The sequence below is a fragment of the Harpia harpyja genome, chromosome 9, assembly GCF_026419915.1.
Source record: "Harpia harpyja isolate bHarHar1 chromosome 9, bHarHar1 primary haplotype, whole genome shotgun sequence".
NCBI lineage: Eukaryota > Metazoa > Chordata > Aves > Accipitriformes > Accipitridae > Harpia > Harpia harpyja.
The window spans coordinates 35,303,134-35,321,997 of NC_068948.1; the positions used below are offsets into that span (position 1 = coordinate 35,303,134).

An 18,864-nucleotide genomic window follows, 5' to 3' on the forward strand; every position below is an offset into this window, starting at 1 on the left:
GGCATCCAGCAAATCTCTTACTGTTTAAGCAAACGGCCTCTTGTCTCGAGTCACCTTGAAGAAAGTAGGCTTTTCAGTAAACAAAAGGGAAAATCTGCTTAGTACATTTTTGGTTTTGATTAAGACCATAACTTCTAGGAGGCCCTGCTGCTAATCTGCCTGATGTAGAAATGGGTACCTTTTAAGAAGCTGCAGCCCAAAATTAATTTCTGCAAATGTATTCGCTCTTTGAAGAAACCCTATTAAGGATTTGAAATCTGGAAATGCTGAGGCTGTTGGGAAGCTTGTCCAGCTCAGGAAGAAGGAACTGAGATGTAGTGTGTGTTGGACATGTGGTGGGGTTGAGTGTATTGGTGTTGGCTGTGGCAGGCAGACGTTGCAGCTGAGCTTGAGCTGCTTACCCTGCTGCGCACTGTGGGACCACGTGCTGGGGTCGCAGGGCGGGCATAGAGCTGAAATGCTGCCTCTTTTCAAACCTCTTCAAGTCCTTTCCTGACAGAGAGATGACAAACCCATTATCCTCTCCACGCGCTGGAGCCTTCAGGTCTTCTGGCTGCTGAGCCATCAATAATACATGCCGTCGTTTCCCAGACAAAGCTTTTCCATTCTTTGTTTTTTTTAACATGTTTGCGTTTGTCACTGCCACTTCGGTGTAGCGTCGCCCGGCTGCGCGAGCCTTTCACAACACATTGCTTTGCTCAGCAGTGCTCGGCATCGACAGTGTTGAAAAGCATCTTGAAGGCACTGAGGTCTCCTCCTTGGCTTGCTGCAAGCCTGTACATCTTGAGATTTTTCAAGAGTTTTGTTCATGCCAAAGAAAACTTGCATGGAAGGAAGAATCTCAGGATTTGGCTTTATAACCTAAATGCAGCTGACTTTGCTACACAAATGCAGGGTGGTTTATCTGAGCGAGGGCTGCAGCACTGGCTCCTTTTACGGGCTCTTTTCTCCCTCGTTCGCCCTCCCCCTCCGCAGCATGTAATGCATTTGGAGCTCTCAGAGGCCATTTCCATAGTGTTGTGATTCATCAGTAATTATACCACTTTAAATCTATTGTTCGTTTACTTTTCATAAAAGTCCCCAGCTTTAAAACCTGCTTTTCAACTTTTATTTCATTCAATTTTATACTGGTCTGCTGAAAAAAAAAAACCAAAAAAACCTATGCACTTTCATTGTCTTTTAGCATCTGCTTCATTATCCATTAAATTTCAATACTTATTTATTCCAGTGAAGGAATATAAATGTTGAAGCATTCTGCAGAAAGCTAAATGAACTGCCAGCAGTAAATAGCATTTTTGATCAATTTAATAATTTTTCTTTCTGTTTGCAAATCGATTGTAAATATACCTCAATTTTTAAAACTTTGGTTGCTACTTGAAATTATTCTGCAAAGAGATTACTTGAATTGTTTCATACTAGGTGGGCTTGCAGGATTTCGTCTGATCAGCTATAAGTTTAGTGGTATTTTTTTTCTAAGAGTAACTCTTATGTAATATGCTTTGGCTGGCAGTATGGACTCTCCCAACGCATTGGCTTGCACACTTTCTTTCTCTAGACCAGAGTTTAACTGATTTGCAGGGGTTAAATGAGTATCATTGTCTGTGCTGTTTTATTCCTAACTTTGATAAATTTCCAGCCCTTTGTCCTTGTGTTTGTTTTTAAGATTCAAATTCTTGGTCTGCATTCAGATTGCAATTACTTTTTCCCCCAGTATTTCCTAGCTATTCTTAATGGGTATGACCTGCTGTGTCCACTTATTAGCCTGCTCTTTATAAAAAGTCTTCAATATAGCACCCTCAGCAACATGTACAACATACGAAAACCTGAAACTCTTCTGCTAAGAATTTCCCTTCAAATTTCTTTGCCTCGTAGAGCAGAGCTGACTTGTGCACAAATTCTTAAGGTCAGCAAAATTGTTCCTTGTGAGATATTTAATGAAAATGAAATCTAAAATCAGTGGTCATCTGCTGAGACAGCATCTTCCTAGAAATTTAAGATTTGAACTTACTGGTACTTCATGACTGACATCTTTGTGTGATGGTCTTGGGGAATTCAAGGAGTCATAGCATACTTTCTCCCCTTATGCAATGCTTTACCTGGCTACGTAAAAGTAATCTTGCATCAATTGTCAGGTTCAGCGTAAATCGAAAATGTGGAGGAGGCTGCAGTTTTAAACCAGTGGCAGGAAATCACATTAAATTCAATGTAATTACATTGTTCTAGAAATGTGATTATGTGTTTCAACTACCAGCCTCCCACTAAATTACTTCAGATCAGTCTCAATCTGTGGAATGAAATCTGCCTGATTTAGATGTAAAAGATGTAATAAATATGAAGTGCATTTTGCGTTTTTATTTTATATTCACCTGTGACTGTTTATTACATTCTCCAGATCTAGCCTTTCCCAATGCATATACCTCACCCGCTGCACGCAGGGAAATTGAACCTTGACTTCCCTTAACATCACGATTTAGTCTTTGCAGCACCATGTGTATGACATTAGCTACTTAACTTCATATAAAACTGCAGAGAGATCTTAACTGCAGGAATGTTCTGTAAAGAAGGGGTTTCCCCATGTGAAAATAAGATAAAATGTTCCCAGGAGTAGGTACAACCTTGATTGTAATGGTACTGCTGAGGTTTCACAATTCTTAAAAAGTAAAAAAGAAGGATAACATTGGTATTTCTGATAGATGAGCTTTAGACTATAGCTTGAAGGCCGGCTTTTTGAAGCCTACTGCTATGTCGGCAGGCAGAGTGTTATACCTGATAATAGTTGTGCCTGAAATTAATTTAGGATGATAGCTTGACATCGAAGATTCAAGTCAGGAAGGCAACGCCACCAGGAAAGAATGGAGCACTTTCTCAACGCCACTTAAAATCAAAGGAAGTCATCCATATATTTAGTGATTTTTTGAATGGTGCCTTTGTAATTTGAGCTCTTCATCAGCAAATCAGATAATTTATAGCCTAACTATCAGATTAGAAATCAATCTCAGCCCCAGTAACATACTGGCTTTGCTTTTAATATCGACAAGCTATTGACGTTAGTAATTGAGAATAAGGTTTTGTATCAGCAATTACTTGCACAGAAGATATTGTCATCTTAATGCCTCGGTACTTGACTCTAGGATAAGGTCAGATATAGCGACAGTAATTGCTGGAGGAAATAATTACAACCACAATCAAGCAGGCATCAACAAACATACCTTTGCAGGAGACTGATCTGAAAGCTGAGCTCTAACTTGATGTTAGTGTTGCGACTAGAAAACAATTGCGATCTGTAGGTGCAAAATTGTGTCTACAAAAATATGAGGCAAGTTTTGTTGCTTTCGCTTCTTCATCCCTTGGTTCTTCTGTAGGAACAAGCAGAGTCACCCAGTTGTCAGAGCAGGCTGCGTTTCTCAGTCCTTTAGTCCCAACAGCATCTCCTGTGTGCAGAGCACCATGAGGATAGGTGACTCTTCGAGGGTGGAGAGTTTGATTTATGAGTAAATCTTCTCCAACTGTCTCTTTAACTTAAATACAAGATAACTTTAAACCTCCCTCCCCCACCTCCTTTCCATACTAAGTCTCAGTGGATGGGACTTCCCCTTAGGCTTAATGAGTCTTTGAATATCTCAGCAGTACAATCAAAAGGACCCTGGAAATAAAGGTTTCACAGCTGTAGAAGCTGCTCAGATGTGCCATGAAGATGAAATAGGGAGGAGCAAAATTAATCCTTCTGTCTTTTTCAAGATGAGTTAAGATCAGACCAGGTCATTTTCTCTGAAGAGCTGGGGAGGAGCTGGGGCGGGAAAAGGGCTTGTCTCGAGGAATTAATCTCCTGGTCTCCAGGATTAGCCTCCTGAAGTATGTCTGAAAGTGACTGCTGTAGCAGAACAAGGAACATTTATGCCATCTTGGTGCATTTTATAAACAATTTCAAATATAATTAACCTCCCCTGCCACCCCAAATTATTCTCGAATATTGATGGGCACATGATGGGTGATTTTATTTCATGAAAAATACTATCTTTTTGTTTTTCACTGTTTTATCAGATTTTTTCATGGCCTGAGAAATATATTTTCTATTAGGGTCAACAAGAAGGCTGGGCTGATGAGGCTGCATACAGAGCCTTCTCTAGACCTGCTGTCAAGCATGGAGAGGAGAGCTGTCCTGCCTGTCCCCATGTCCCCAGCGGAGGAGGAAATCTGCTCCTCTGGACACCCTGGGAGAGGAAGACTCCTGAGGGACAGTTCTTCCCTTCCAGGCACAGGGAAGAAGAGCCATGAAGGCACTTGTTTTAGTTGTCCCCTTGAAGCAGGAGAGGAGCGGCTGCTCCTGCTCAAGCATAACTAGTCATAATTAGTTTAGCCCTGGGTTATTGGTCCTTTGCTGTATTAGATCAAAAGTGTATATATGTGGGTGTGTATGCATGTATGTTTCTCGTAGTTAAGAATTCTGATGGAAAACCACACTTCCACCATCCTCATTTCAGTCACAGCCATTTTTTGACCAGCCCCAGATTTACAAGCAGATGTTAAGCATCCTTAACACATGAAGATGATTTTGTCCCCAGACGCCAAGCTGTGAGACCATCATGTGGCACTGCGGAGCTGAGAGCACAGCATGCTGCCCCTTGTTAAAATGACTTAACAGCTGATTTCCTTTATTGAAGGTTTGGAATCCCCCCTAAGCACAGCAGATTCCCTCGCTGAATTAGATCGTCTTTCTGTGGTTAGAGCCCGTATATCAGAACAATTTCAGTATACACATCCTCTAAACAAGGCTCATTAATCGCAAATTCATGACTAACAGGGTTAGGGACTAGTTAGAATTGAAAAAGCAGAACAGGAATGGGAAGTGCTTAATGCTCAGTGGGATACAGTATCTGACTGTGAGTGTTTTTCACTGAAAACCACTGAATGCGTTATAAAGGATTGTAGCCGCTTTTATAGGTAGTTGATTCAGTGTCCTCCAACTCCCCCAGTGGGAAAGCCTGTTTTTAGAGTGTGTGTTATTGCAAACACAGTGTATGCTTTGAAATGCTGAAAGTTTAAGTGACTTTTTAGTAGCTACCACCTAGGCATGTGTAGTCTTCATGAAACATGAATTGTTTCTTCTGCCCCTTTTTCATTTGTGACCTTTTGCAGAAACGATTTTTCATCTAGTTTCTGAGGATGTATAGGAGCTTGAATCATAAAGGCTGGTCAAGAAAACAGAGGCTAACCAAAGTCAAAACTATGGGAGTGGCTCATTCCTATCCTCAAAAGTGGTATGTGATGTCCCTTGCTATTTGTCTTACTGAAATTCCCTGGGGGCAGTGCTAGGTGTTGAAGCCTGCTGTGCTACTGCTTGTAAGAATCAGCACCTTTTTTTAGTCCTTCAGTCTTGACCTGCCAGCTAATGAATGAATGTTGTCTGCCTCCAAACTATTGAAGTAGCTCATTTAACAAGGATGTTGTGACTGAACCATGATGGAGGATCTGCCATCCATACAATACAGGGGGAACGCTGGTACTGCAGGTAAAACCAGAACAGAGCAGTCCTGGTGGCAAACAGACCAGTTGCAATGATAAAGGAAGACTGCTAAAGGATAAAGGAAGGTTTAGTACTGGTGTTAGGAAGGAAAGGGAAAGCCACAGAGGGAACGATCCTATCAACTCTACTGATTAAGGAAGTGAATTGACCCCCTATACTGCTATACTCTTCTTCTCATATAGACCAAATGGGAGCACCTTCCTATACCACTTACATCAGTTGCCTCCACTTTTTGATTAAGGCCTTTTTGTCCTGTTATTTCCCCGACTTTTTGTTACATGCACAGTGCCAGGACCTAGGTCTTTGTTGGAGACGAACAATCTGAAAATGCATTTGGCCTCCTGAAATCTGTAAACTTTTCCAAAAAAGTCAAAAGCGCAGTGTGCAGCTGCCTTTCACTCTGTTATATTGCTGTGCTGGACCTCTCTGCCCGTGCGCTATATCGTGTTTGAATCCATCCTGAAGCAGGCTGCTGTCTGTGACTGGTCTTCAACCCTGCAAACACTAGAGTTTAATTTAAAAGTTGCTGCAAGGATTAAAGAATTCTTCCCCAATCCTGGCCCAGGGTGAGTAATTTCTTTTGACAGGCAAGTAAAATGCCATTAGTTTCCTGCATTACCATCAATCACTGTGGTAAACGGCAAGGAATTTTTGTGCGGTGGCTGCTGAATTTTCCTGACAGCTTTGCAAGGCTGGATAAGCTTTCTGAGCTGCGGCAGCACTGTGAGCAACAGACTTCGGAGGCCTGAATCCTTCTGACCTCTTGTCGTGGTTTAACCCCAGCCAGCAACTAAACACCACGCAGCTGCTCACTCACTCCCCCCCACCCAGTGGGATGGGGGAGAAAATCGGGAAAAGAAGCAAAACCCGTGGGTTGAGATAAGAACGGTTTAATAGAACAGAAAAAGAAGAAACTAATAATGATAATGATAACACTAATAAAATGACAACAGCAATAATGAAAGGATTGGAATGTACAAATGATGCGCAGTGCAATTGCTCACCACCCGCCGACTGACACCCAGCCAGTCCCCGAGCGGCGAATCCCTGCCCCCACTTCCCCGTTCCTATACTAGATAGGACGTCCCATGGTATGGAATACACCGTTGGCCAGTTTGGGTCAGGTGCCCTGGCTGTGTCCTGTGCCAACTTCTTGTGCCCCTCCAGCTTTCTCACTGGCTGGGCATGAGAAGCTGAAAAATCCTTGACTTTAGTCTAAACACTACTGAGCAACAACTGAAAACATCAGTGTGTTATCAACATTCTTCGCATACTGAACTTAAAACATAGCACTGTACCAGCTACTAGGAAGACAGTTAACTCTATCCCAGCTGAAACCAGGACACCTCTTTGCCCATCTCAGGCTCTGGGGCTGCCGGGGTCTGTCTGTTAGGTGCCAGCGTGCAGAATGATATTTTGGCCAGATCTGCAGAGCAAAAGCTGAGATTTGGAGCTTCAGGGCATCCAGAGGGGAAAAACTGTCCCCTCATCTTCATGGTTAGAAATATTGCAGGCAAATCCAGCAAGCCAGGGCTTTGGCACCGTTCATTTGTGGGGCTTTCTCTGGACTTTATTGCAGTAGGTTATGGACCTAGACAGCCTCTCCTACACACCCTGTCAGCTGTGCTTGGAGGAGAGACAAAGCTTGAGACTTGCAAATCCTTGCCAAACCTGCTGAGATCCAAAGGGGGATTCAAAGAGTCATTGGTGAAAGCTCAATCTACCTGTAGAGAGTCTTCAAAACACTTCTGAGAAGCACCACCCAAAGAAACCAAACTGGGGCTGTCAAAGATAAAAGCCTGTTGGGACAGTGGCCAAAGGGCTAACTAGGGCTACCTGAGCACCAGAGTGGGATAATTTTATTATGAAGTGCTTACTCTCTAGGAGAATCTTGGAGAGCTGTTGTCTGCAGCTAGAAGAAAATCTTATAGTAAAGAAAGCAGAATGGAAAAAAAATGGGGGGAAAAAAGCCTTTGATGTTTTATCCCAGCTGGAGGGCTGGTTCTCATCAGAATTCACACATTATTAGCCTGCTTGGTGGTCATTGGTGCCTGGAGTACAAACCACATAATCATAATGCTCACTAAAGTTTTCACTAGCAGCAGAAAAATGCTTTTTTGCTGTAATATATGGTGCCACCTTTTCAAGAAAAGTACTGGTCTGAGCTATACTGGAAATTGAATTCTATCTTGTGGAAAGGGAGATTATTTCCTGAGCTTTCCTTATTCACCGTCCTAGCACATACAGCTCAAGGTAAAGGTGCACTCCAAGATGATTGATTGGCAAGCGTGAGAGGACCGCTGTTCCATGTGACAGGGATATAAAGAACGATATTTTTATTTTTTGACAGTGAAGGGGAAATGGCATTACTAGCAATATTCAGCAATGTACTTTGCAGCCCCAGTTAGCTCTGCATATTTTATGGCATCCATTTTCTTTCTTTGATTAAACAACATAAAACCCCATAAAATAATCCAATAAAAACAACAACTACTAGTTCAGGCAAAGTTCTTGTGGCCTTTTTAATTCTGGAAGGATTTTCATTGCTGTGCTTTTTTTCCTCTTCCCTCTAACTCTGTCCCTTGTGCTCAGGTCAATGTCTCCTTGCCACAGCCTAAGTAGAGTTCCTAATAACAACCTTTTCTGTGCTGCTTTTTTATGCAGAGTACTGAGCAAGCGTGGAAGAATGTATGATAGATCCCTCAAAGACCACTTCATTCTGTTAAGCAATCGTTGGATGCGCCAAGGGTTGGGACTGGTTTCAGTAGAAGTTAGGGGTGTATACATTTAAAAAATCTGCTCTTTTTATTTTTTTTTTTTATTTTTTTACTGGTGCAGTTTTAAGCAATCTTTTTGGTAAAGATGACCATTGCTGAGTGTCCTCTTGCTTTTAGCCTCATCTCCGAAGAGGAGGAGACATGTCAACATGTTGTCAGCCCATCAACCTTACTGCTGGTCTTCTCCCTTGTACTTTTTAAACCAATGAAAGAGGTAGATTAGCTGTGTGAACGCCAAGGTGAGACCCCATTCAGTGCATGCAGACTGACTCTCTTATGTACTTTTTTGGGCCAGACTACTCGTGCTGTCTCAAGACTTGCCACAGACTGGCAACCACTGGCCTCTTCTGGGCATCTGCCAGTCGGGGGATTTGGAGTCACAACCTGCCCAGAGCTGAGGGATTGTGCCCCAAACAGTCCGATGAATACAACAAACTCCAGGGTTGACTGTAGTACTCGGCAGCAACCCAGGAAAGTTTTTCTGATCCTAAGTCATATACATTGATGTCTGGTAAAAGATAATTATATTACTCTGAATTGTATTTAATAAACTTTTTCCTTACAGAAAATGTATGAGTCTCCAAGGTGGTGAGCAAATTTAGCCACATTTAGTGATGGACTATTTTAAATGCTGTAAACCCCCTTCCAGTGTTGACCAAGACAATGCTACGGAACTCATTACCTAGTTTTGCAGGGAGAGGGATGGAAAGTTTTTACTTTGTTGTTGTTAGGTGTTTCCAGAAACCATGACCTTCTGGGCTTTTTTTTTTTTTACTTGAAAGGTAGAAAAATGACCCCTTTATAAAAATTCTTTGTCTCCCGGGAGGCCTGAACTCTATTCAGGCTGCAAACATTTTTGCAGTGCTGATTTCTGAAAGGAGCCTTTCAGTAAAAGGAAACCTGTAAGTATCTTTGTCTTTGCAGGAGGAAACCTCTGACTTACTTTGATTTTTTCATTATAGTTTTCAAAGCTGTGTTTGTGCACGATTGCAAGAATTCCAAGTTCAAATACTTTGGACACCTTCAGACTTGGTAATGCGTTTTCTCCTGTACTTGTAGGCTTTAAGGAAGAGTTTCATCTATTATAGCATTGCATTGGTTTCAAGTTAAAGGACATAGTCTGAGTGTTTTAGATCTTTCAGAGAAAGGCTGAAGAGACTGAGCAGGCTTTGATTTTTGTTCTGTAGACATGTGTTACAGAAAACCACTACAGCATTTTACCTCTTCTCTCTACAGAGATGGTACACCACAGATTGTTGTGTTGGAGAAAAGAGTGTACATACTTCAATTCTTGGAGATGTCTAAGGGTGCATGACAGCAGGCACTCTTGAGCTCTTTGAATAATGATCATAACTCAGTTAACTGAATGGAGGCAGTGGAATAAAGGAAAATATCTCTCCTCTTTCAGGGGAGGCAGAGGTGTGAGCTGGTTGTGCATCCTAATGAGAAAGGGATGTTATGAGTTGTTTGGTAGCACGAGGATCATTTAGGCTTGGAAAGACCTGCTGTCTCCTTTTGATCAATAGTAATAATGGTTAGTTCATGTTTATTGGATACTTTGAAAGTGTAAAGTGTCAAGCCAGTTTTAGGAATTGTGTATTTATTTGCAAATTATGGGCAATGTTTCCTGCCCTCCAGGCAGGCAAAGGACAGAGGACCTGATCTGCTTCCCCGTGCTGGTGTAGCAGGAGTAGCTGGAGCTGTGCTAGTGGGATGCCGCGGTTGGCAACCCAAATGTCAGACCTGTTCTCTTGGTGTGAAGAGTTTGCTGGAATTTAAGAGCTTTCAGCACAATCTACGGGCATATTTGCTTATACTATAATTAAAATAATTTGTATGTCAAAGGCGCAACAATGTTTTCAGGTGGACTCAAATAAATTTTGGCTTTTAGTTTTAGTAAGAAAATGCCAATTGCTACAGAACTCTTTGACCTGCAGTTTTAAGTACCTACTGGGAAATTACAGAAATACATTGAAATGCAGTATCTGTACAATTTTTAAGTATACAAACACTCAGTGTCTCCATAGAAATAGTAATTTTTTTCTTCTCCTTGGATGAATTTCTGAGCAAAGGTGAGTAAACATCCTTATTCCCATTTTGAAGTTGCCCAGATGGTTAAATGGTTAATAAAATGTCTTGAGTCAATAAAATTGGACCCAATGTCTCCTGCCCCAGTGCCTGGCAACCCTTTTTCTCCCAGAGGGACAAAGTTCCACTGTTGAAATATATCAAAGAAAACAGTGTTCACTGTGGGAGATGGCATTTTCATCTCATATTACATAAAGACTTCAGAACCTCTCAGGTTTCCATAGCAGTGTTAGAAACCCCTATAAACAGGTCTGGTTTGTGACAGGAATAAATAAGAATAAAAATTAATAGCTTTAATTTCAAGCCAATTAGGATGTTTTTCTGCTGGTTTTCTAAGCTCTATTTGCTTACCTGAGTGAGAGAGAGAGCAGATTGAAAAATGGAGTTTCTGCTGAAATATGAAGATGAAATCTTAAAATGTCTTCTCTCCTTTAAAAAAATGGCAAAAAAAAGGGGGGGGGGAATTTTCCATTGGATATGGAAATCCAACATGATGTTAGACTGCTTTGAAGACGTTCACATACTCTCCGATGATTTCATGAGCATAGTATTATATCTAGAAAATGTTTCTGAGACACCTTCCCTTTCAAAAAAATTCATAAGGGGTGACACCTCTTTTTCTGACCTTGCTTCGCAGATGTGAAATTTAACTTTTCAATTTTAAACAAACACTATAAAATTCATCAATCTCTGGTGATTTAGACCAGCTGAGGATCTCTCCTAAAATGTTTAGACATTCTTAGGAAAAATGGGGGGCTCCTGAGAAAATCTGCTGCACTTTTTTAGAGAAGTTATACGTACAGTTTGATGTAAAGAAGGAGGGAGGATTTTTGATAAAATACTCCCTCCACATCATCTCCTATTTTTCATCCTGCCTTATTTTGATCATGCTTCTGTAAAAGCTTCCTCAAAATCATAAGCCATCATACTCAAGGGTAGGTTGTGTTAATTTGTCTTCCTTAATAGTTAATTTATCACATGGAAAGCACTTTACTGTCAGAATCCAAATTAAAATCCTGTTTACTCTTTTCATTATTCAAAATCCAATATGCTCATGAGCTTGATGCTTAGCATATTTTGAAACATTTGATGGGCTGAAAAAAAATAGGTTGATAGTTTCACCTTTTTGGGTAGAAGAGTGGTAATTGTATCATTCTAAATCTTTAGCATTGATCCCCTCCACAATTTCAAAGGGTTTTCTGTTCTCTGAGTTGTTGAGCTTTTTTCATGTTAGCCACCATGTCTGTTGAGCAACTTTGTTCCTGCCTTGCATTGTGCTGGGCACTGTACCTATTTTCTCTGCTTTGTCCTACCCAGTGCTTTGGCATTGACTTTCTTCCTTGAGTGCGTGTTGGATAGAGATATTCTGATATATGATGGTAATAACTGCTTTCATAGAAACCGCATTCCCAAATGCTTGACAGGGTTAAATAAGACAGCTACAAAAGGTTATATAAAAATAACAGATGCAGAGAGAGATTGAGGTATACCGGAGGGAGGGAAAGGCAAATTTCCTGATGCGGTGTAAAGTTGAGAGAGTGCTGAGGTCACAAGATACAGAAAGGGCATTTCCACAGGGTGAGTGGTGGCTGAGAAAGCTTTGGCCCTGCAGTGGGGAGGCATTTTGGGGGAAAATGGGGCCAAGGCAGGCAGAGCATGGCATATCCATATCTTGTTTTGAAAACAAATTTGGGCCAGTTATACATTGGTCTTACAATGAAGGGGCAGTCGCTGGAGTAGTTCTGAGCATGGATGAAATGTGGAGGTCAAATCTTAAGTAAAACTCCAGTTGGCTTTGAAAGTTGCTGCCTCTGTCTCTAAATGTTGAGCTGTCTTTATCCCCAAGGGCAAACGTGCTTTTCATTGTCCCACCATGAGTTCCCACCTTGTTTCACTGGTAACACCTATTGCCACTGGCTTTATACCAGGGCCATGTTGAGTTTTTTACCCACCAGTACCATTGGTCAAACCCTTTTACTTGGGGTTTCCTTTTGTTCGATGCATTGCAGTTGCCCTCTGTTCCATGTTGCCATCTGCCTGCCATCTACATACACCTCTCCGCAGGGCTTTGCAGGCTGCTTGTTTTACTTTGCAATAAAGCAGCATATTATTTGTGCTTCTACACTTGTGACCTTTTGGAGAGGGCTTGGATCTTTGCAGGATCTTTGTGTATTTTGATGTGTATTTCACATACTTAGAAAGATAGCTTTGCTTATAGTGACATTAATACGGAATCGTGGAAACAAACACAGCTGGCCTTGTGTTGCTATTTTAAGGAGAATTTGATGGGGAAGTAGTTTGCACATAAATCTGTGACAGGTCTTTTAAAATATAAAAGAACAAAGAAGTAAAGTTCTTGGAAAAATACTTTAGCAAATAAACACTTGCTTAGCTTGTGAAGATTTAGGACCCGATCCTCTGAGTTGTTGCAAATTTGACTTCCATAAGAGGTGACGCTGTGCAGGATGATTATCTGCTAGGTGGGACACTCTCATTTCACACATACTGCAAGCCCCCAGCAGCAGAAAGCATATTTGCCCACAGGCTGGTCTTGCATGGCCATTGCAGGACACACCGTCTGTTATTAGTGCATCTAGAGTAGGAGCAGGAGAGCTGGGTAGGTTTATGGTAAAGATATCAAAATATTGCTTGGCAGCTCTAGGCGTAATTCCTGGTTCTGCCATGTGTTTTCTGGGTGACTTTGCATCACCTCATTTTCCGCGTGTTTCTGGATTACCATAGAGAATTTTAGCCAGGAAGCTTAGGAAGACACAAAAGAGAGGGATGGTGCCTCTCCTGGGGGAGTTCTGGTTCCACCTCAGCCCTCCATCTGCTGTAACAGTGTTTCCCAGACGGTTTTGCTTTCATACACTCACACCAATGAACTCCTGACTGTGCCTCTCTCCTAAATGCCATGGAATGCGCTTGGATGTGGCAACTGTGAATCACATACCCTCGTCTCCTTTTGTCTCCCAGAAAACTCCACTTGCTTCCTCCCCCTATACAGGGATGCTTCTATTCCTTCTTATATAGAAACACTGCCCATCTCACCCACACCCCAAAAGTCCCCAGATGTTATGTCTGAATTCAGTGATTATTTTAATTTATAGTGCTTGGCTTAATGTATCTTAAAACACATGTATTTTAACTAGAAACTCCCCAGGGACCTCCTTCAGAACTAATTGCTTGCTGTTTGTGCAATTCTTCAAATATGTAAAATGCCCTGTGAGGGCTTGGAATTACTCAGCTCTGCTCTGGTTTGGTCTTAAAGATTGGTAGGGGTAGCTGCAGTGTAAGCCTGGGAATCAGGATGTACCGACCGTCATTTTGGCTCTGCAGAGACAGTATAATTTTAGGCAAGTTAACTAAACTGGCCTACAGCTTGGATTTCCTGTAGGGGAAGGATAATGATTTTATTTTTAATTGGGCTAAAAATGCATGTTGAAAGGCCGACTACAGAAATGGTTGGAAATTACAAATGAAATTTATTATCGTAACTGTTATTATTAGTACGTCATTGAGAGTGAATTTAGCTCAGATCATGTTTTCCCCCATAATGGGGAAGGGGGGAGATAAGAGGATTTCTAAAATAGCTCTGAAAAAGTCTTTTTTCTCATCATTTTGAGCATTTTCCATCTGCTGTGAGCACATTCCTGTTTTATTTCCTAAATATCTTTTCCTTCTGTTTCTATTTTAAAGTTCCTTTTGCCAAGATTTTGCTTCTCAATTACTGCTGCCGGGAGTGTTGCTGGGGTGTATTGCAAGCAAGCATTTACCTTTCAGATTTTGCAGTTAATTGACTGGGATGCAGTGGAAGTCCCTGCACCACTTCCGCTAAGTGCTCAGCTGTTTAAATCCCTCTTGCAGCCCTTAAGTTACTTTCTAGCCCTGGTGATTACTTGTACCTTCTCCTTTCCTTCTGTTGTAATAACTGAGAGAGGAGGTTTAGAACGGCTAAATTCATGGGGTCGCATACGTTTAAGGATGGGAATGCATTTTAAAGTAGTTTCTGGTCGTTCCAAGTTGGCAGGCTGGGGACGCTTCTGCTTGCCCGCTCCATTCTGTCTATCGTGTTTCCAACTTTATATTCTACAATAAATGGAGGACACACTGCTCAGGGAAAAAAAACACTGCCAGGGATACCAAATGTATTCTGCAGTCTAAAGTGAAAGCAGCTTCATCTAGTCTGCCTTTATAGCTGGAGAAGAGGACTAAATTCACTTGTGAAGCAGTTGTTTCATTGATTCCCTGTTCTTTATAGCTTTGACACTCCCCCCACCCCCCAGCTACCTCCTCTTAAGATCTTATGGGCATAAGTGTCATGAAAGGCACTGCTTGAAGGTGTCCCGTTTCTGTTGGACCTCCTCCACCCCTAAAGAAGAGAGTAGCGTGAATAAATAGTGATCACCTGATTTGTGATACAGGCTGTGGATATAGGCTGAAACGGGGGGCCCTGTTGCCAGCTAACTTCTGGTGAGCTCATTCAGTATTCCGCTGTCTCATTTACATCTCTGCTAATTGCATTATCAAAATGCCATGTAAGTTGTAATGTTTGAAAGGTGGGCAAGTGCTTTTTAACAGGACAGTTTTCTGTCTGAAAATTCTGCTTTTCAGAAAGCAAGTATTTCATGGAAATGAAACGTCAGTTTTGCCAAATTTTTGGCTATCATGTTTTGTTCCTTTTTTTCTTTTTATTTTCTTTTTTTTTTCCATTTCACAATTATCTTTATAAAAAAGGAATTAAGCTATCTTAGTGGTTGTCCTGGTTTCGGCTGGGATAGAGTTAATTTTCTTCCTAGTAGCTACTCTAGTGCTGTGTTTTGGATTTAGGATGAGAATAATGTTAGTAGCACACTGAAGTTTTAGTTGTTGCTGAGCAGTGCTTACACTAAGTCAAGGACTTTTCAGCTTCTCATGCTGCCCTGCCAGTGAGAAGGCTGGGGGTGCACAAGAAGCTGGGAGGGGACACAGCCAGGACAGCTGACCCAAACTGGCCAAAGTGATATTCCACACCATATGACGTCATGCTGAACAGCTGGTAAATTTAAAGGACATCAGATTTTTCTCAAGCAATTCTATTTATCCTTACAGCTCCCTTTGAGTTGGAAGAGCAGCACTTCCCAGTATTTTATATGTGGGGAAGGGAGGTATAAGAAAACTAAATGATCCACCCAAGCTTGTATTTGAAGCCTGGCACAGAGCAGGGCAATAAACCCAGCGCCTGGGCTCATACACTAGCCATTCACCGTCCTTTCTCCAGTTAATATCTGCTCTGGTAGGAATTTCTTATGCTTTTGCAAAGCCTCAGTCCTCAAGACTTGCAATAATTTTTGTGCCTGTGGAGTTTGGGGGCAGATTTAAAGATATGAATCACTTATCTGAAGCACAGTAGGCTCAAACCTCCCATATGTAGGCTGGTTTAATTTGAATTTCTTGACTTTTCCTAAGTGAGAAGCTGAATTCAGTTTCTTCCTTCTTTCAACCTTCCTGGCTCTACTGATGTCCAAAAATGCAAAATGACATCTTGTCTCAGCCCACCAGAGCAGATGCATTGCAGGGGATTAGACTGGAAATTTTCCTAAAATGCAGCATTCCGAGACGTTTTTGGAAAAAGTAGCTGGGGAGGAGAGTATGCGATGTTCACTTGGTGCTAACCCAGCAAGACAGTAGAGATGCAGCAAGCAAAAGCTGTAGGCACAGTCAACAAGACAGCATTGTCAAAAACCAGAAGGCCTCCCGTTAAGGGACAGTGCCCTGAAGGAGAATCCAAGTGGTGAGCCAACAGGACAGGCATCAAGAGAGCCTCATCTGATGTCCAGACAGGCAACAAGCATCTCATAGCTGTATTCAGACACAAGAGAAGAAACAGCAAAGCTCCCCAGCTGAGGGAGGTAGACACGGCTGAGGGGTTGGCCCAAGAGGGAAGCCAGTGTTTTGGGGTGCAGAGTGTCTGGAGAGGTTGGAACAGCCGGGCATGTAGATAGATGCAGATATTTGAGGCTCTTGCATCCTTATGCATGTGTTGTATGTGAGGACCACTGATGGAGGTAAAGAGGAGCAGCAGCTTCCGCTTCCATGAAGAAGGGAGCTGCAGAGGAGTCCTGCATGGTTAAAGCCTGCTCAAGTGTGGCAGGGAACTATGCCATGTTGCTTTTCATTGTCGTTGGGGTAAACTGACCTCCTAGATTCGAATCAGAGTAGACGAAAGTAAATGTTGCAGAGTGAAGGTATCTGTAGAAAGCTGTGTAGAAGAACACAACAGCTACTGACACATGGAAAAAGGCTGATGAATCCTGAAATCATGGGTGAAATCCAGCTGTCCTGTGTCATGCGCTGCCTTCTCCCCACCCTGCCCCACAGCATCTCCTACCCTTCAGTTAACCTTTAATTAACCACGGCTTTGACTTGGGTGGAAAGTTGAGGTGGAGGTTTCTAGACATATTGTAAAAAAACCCATGGGAAATTGAGGGGGTGGTGGGGAGGCAAATTTGTTAAAAAAAAAAAAAAAAATTTTGACTGGGAAAGAGAAAATTTAAAAAGTGGTGTGGATTTTTTTTTTTTTGGTCAGGCCCTAATGATTTTTTTTCAGGAGTGGTTGACTAAGTCTAATGAAAAAAATTATTGAATCCATTGCTGAAGGCCTAATTCTCTATCTCATGTAAATTACAAGTCAGTCTGAAATGAAGCCATGTAGGTGTCTTGCAGGAATTATTTGGTCCAGTGTAATTACTACAGAATAAATGAATGTTCATCTGAAAAAAGAAGAGGAGATGATAGGAAAGGGGCACATAAGCTTTGAGGCATGTTGTTTGGAGATCTGAATGTCTGTGGAGAAACACGAAGCAGACAATTAGAAAAATATCAAGTAAAATTCTCTCCTTACAGGAAACATTTTTCATCAGATTGGTTATGCCAGGCATGAATTTGGCCCATGAAGTAAGTAAACCCTTGCAGGCAAAAATAAGGATATCATAAAAGCAGGATGAATTAATTCCTTCTCCGAGGAAAAGACCACCCATTGAGTCTTGAAGTTACTTTGATCCAAACCCATGAACTCAGCTAGAACTTAAAGGAAATTCTTGGCCACGAGGCATCGGGGCAAATCCATCACAATTCACTGTTAAGTAACGCTTCAAGTCTCAGCAGTGCTGTTTCATTCCACCATACAACTAAGAGGTCCCTCTTGGCTTTGCTTTTAATTAATTAAGTCACAGTAGTGGTGAACATGGCACTACAGCAGTTGCTTTCTGCCTAATTGTTCTCCAGGCATATTTGCAGCACTCCTGTTGAAATCCCAGGCTTGTTTCAGGAGTCAAGCTGCACAAACGAAGTCCCTGCTATTAAAAGCAGTTGTTTCCTATTCCTTGGCAATCTGTTCCTAACACTGAGCCGCAGCAGAGCATGGACTTTTTTTTTTTTAGCAAATTTTTTTTAAGCCAAAAAATGGTGACATTTGCCAACTACCAAACTGCTTTCAGACCCTAGCCGTGCTTAGGAAATCAAGGTTTCCCATGTCAGCATCATATTATTTTCAGCAGCAAGAGTTTGATGTGCCCAGTTTGATAGATCCCAGTACAATGGCATAATTATTTTCGTCCCTCAGTCCCAGATCTAGGATAACATATTCCTTCTCTCTCCGTCCTGCATTATGGTCTTTGAGCAGTGAAACACATTTTTTTCCCATGCAGATCACCCTAATATTAAAAGGCACCTTGCTTCCAAAGGTTTTCAAGCAGGAGGATATATTTTATACCACAGTGCTCTGATTCTCCATCTTAAACTGCAGGACAGACGCAACAAATTAAATCAACTTATGCTTAGTCACATCTGTTTCATTTATATCAAACTGGTGCCACTGAAGCAGAAAGCATTCTTATTCTCTCCACATTGTTCAAGCTGAAAATTAACTGGCTTTGTACATAACGAAACTCATACTTCATCTCTTTAAAATGATTGGACCTGTTTTATATTTTTAAAGCAGAGTGACTTATACTTGCAATGTATCAGTCTATTACTAATGGAAGAGGAAATATTTCCTTTCATCTTCCTTGTTTACCTCTCTGGATTTATTGGTAGGAGGTCTGTAACTAAAGCAATCCCTGTTGTTCCCCAACAGAATTAGGACAGCCCCAGGTGTGAAGATCATGGACATCAGAGTCAGTGATGCAGACCAATGGGGGGTTCAAGAAGAGACGGACAGTGCGAGGACCACTGCCACGATCACATGTGTGCACAACGACCCAAATGCAGAGAACAGGTAAGCTGCCAAGCGCTTTTGTGCATTAACCCTTGCTAAAATGCTGTGAGAGACATACAACAGCTTCTTTAATGAGTTGTATCGCTCTTTTAATAGCAGTATTTTTTCCTCCTCAGCCTCCTTGGAAGAGCTACAGGTGATCTGATGAGAGGTTTTTCCTTTTGTTTCACTTCTGAGCTTTGGAAGTAGATTATCTAATTAAACTGGAGGCAGCCGAC

At 41.7% G+C, this 18,864-nt stretch overlaps 1 protein-coding gene across 1 annotated transcript in view; it reads left to right on the plus strand.

Moving 5' to 3' along the window:
* The window catches only part of TMEM132B (transmembrane protein 132B), a 260,488-nt gene that overhangs the window by 94,303 nt on the left and 147,321 nt on the right, over nucleotides 1-18,864 (plus strand). Inside the window, exon 3 of the mRNA XM_052797177.1 lies at nucleotides 18,506-18,646. Coding sequence (XP_052653137.1) covers nucleotides 18,506-18,646 — 141 coding nt within the window. The remainder of the gene's footprint in view (nucleotides 1-18,505; nucleotides 18,647-18,864) is intronic.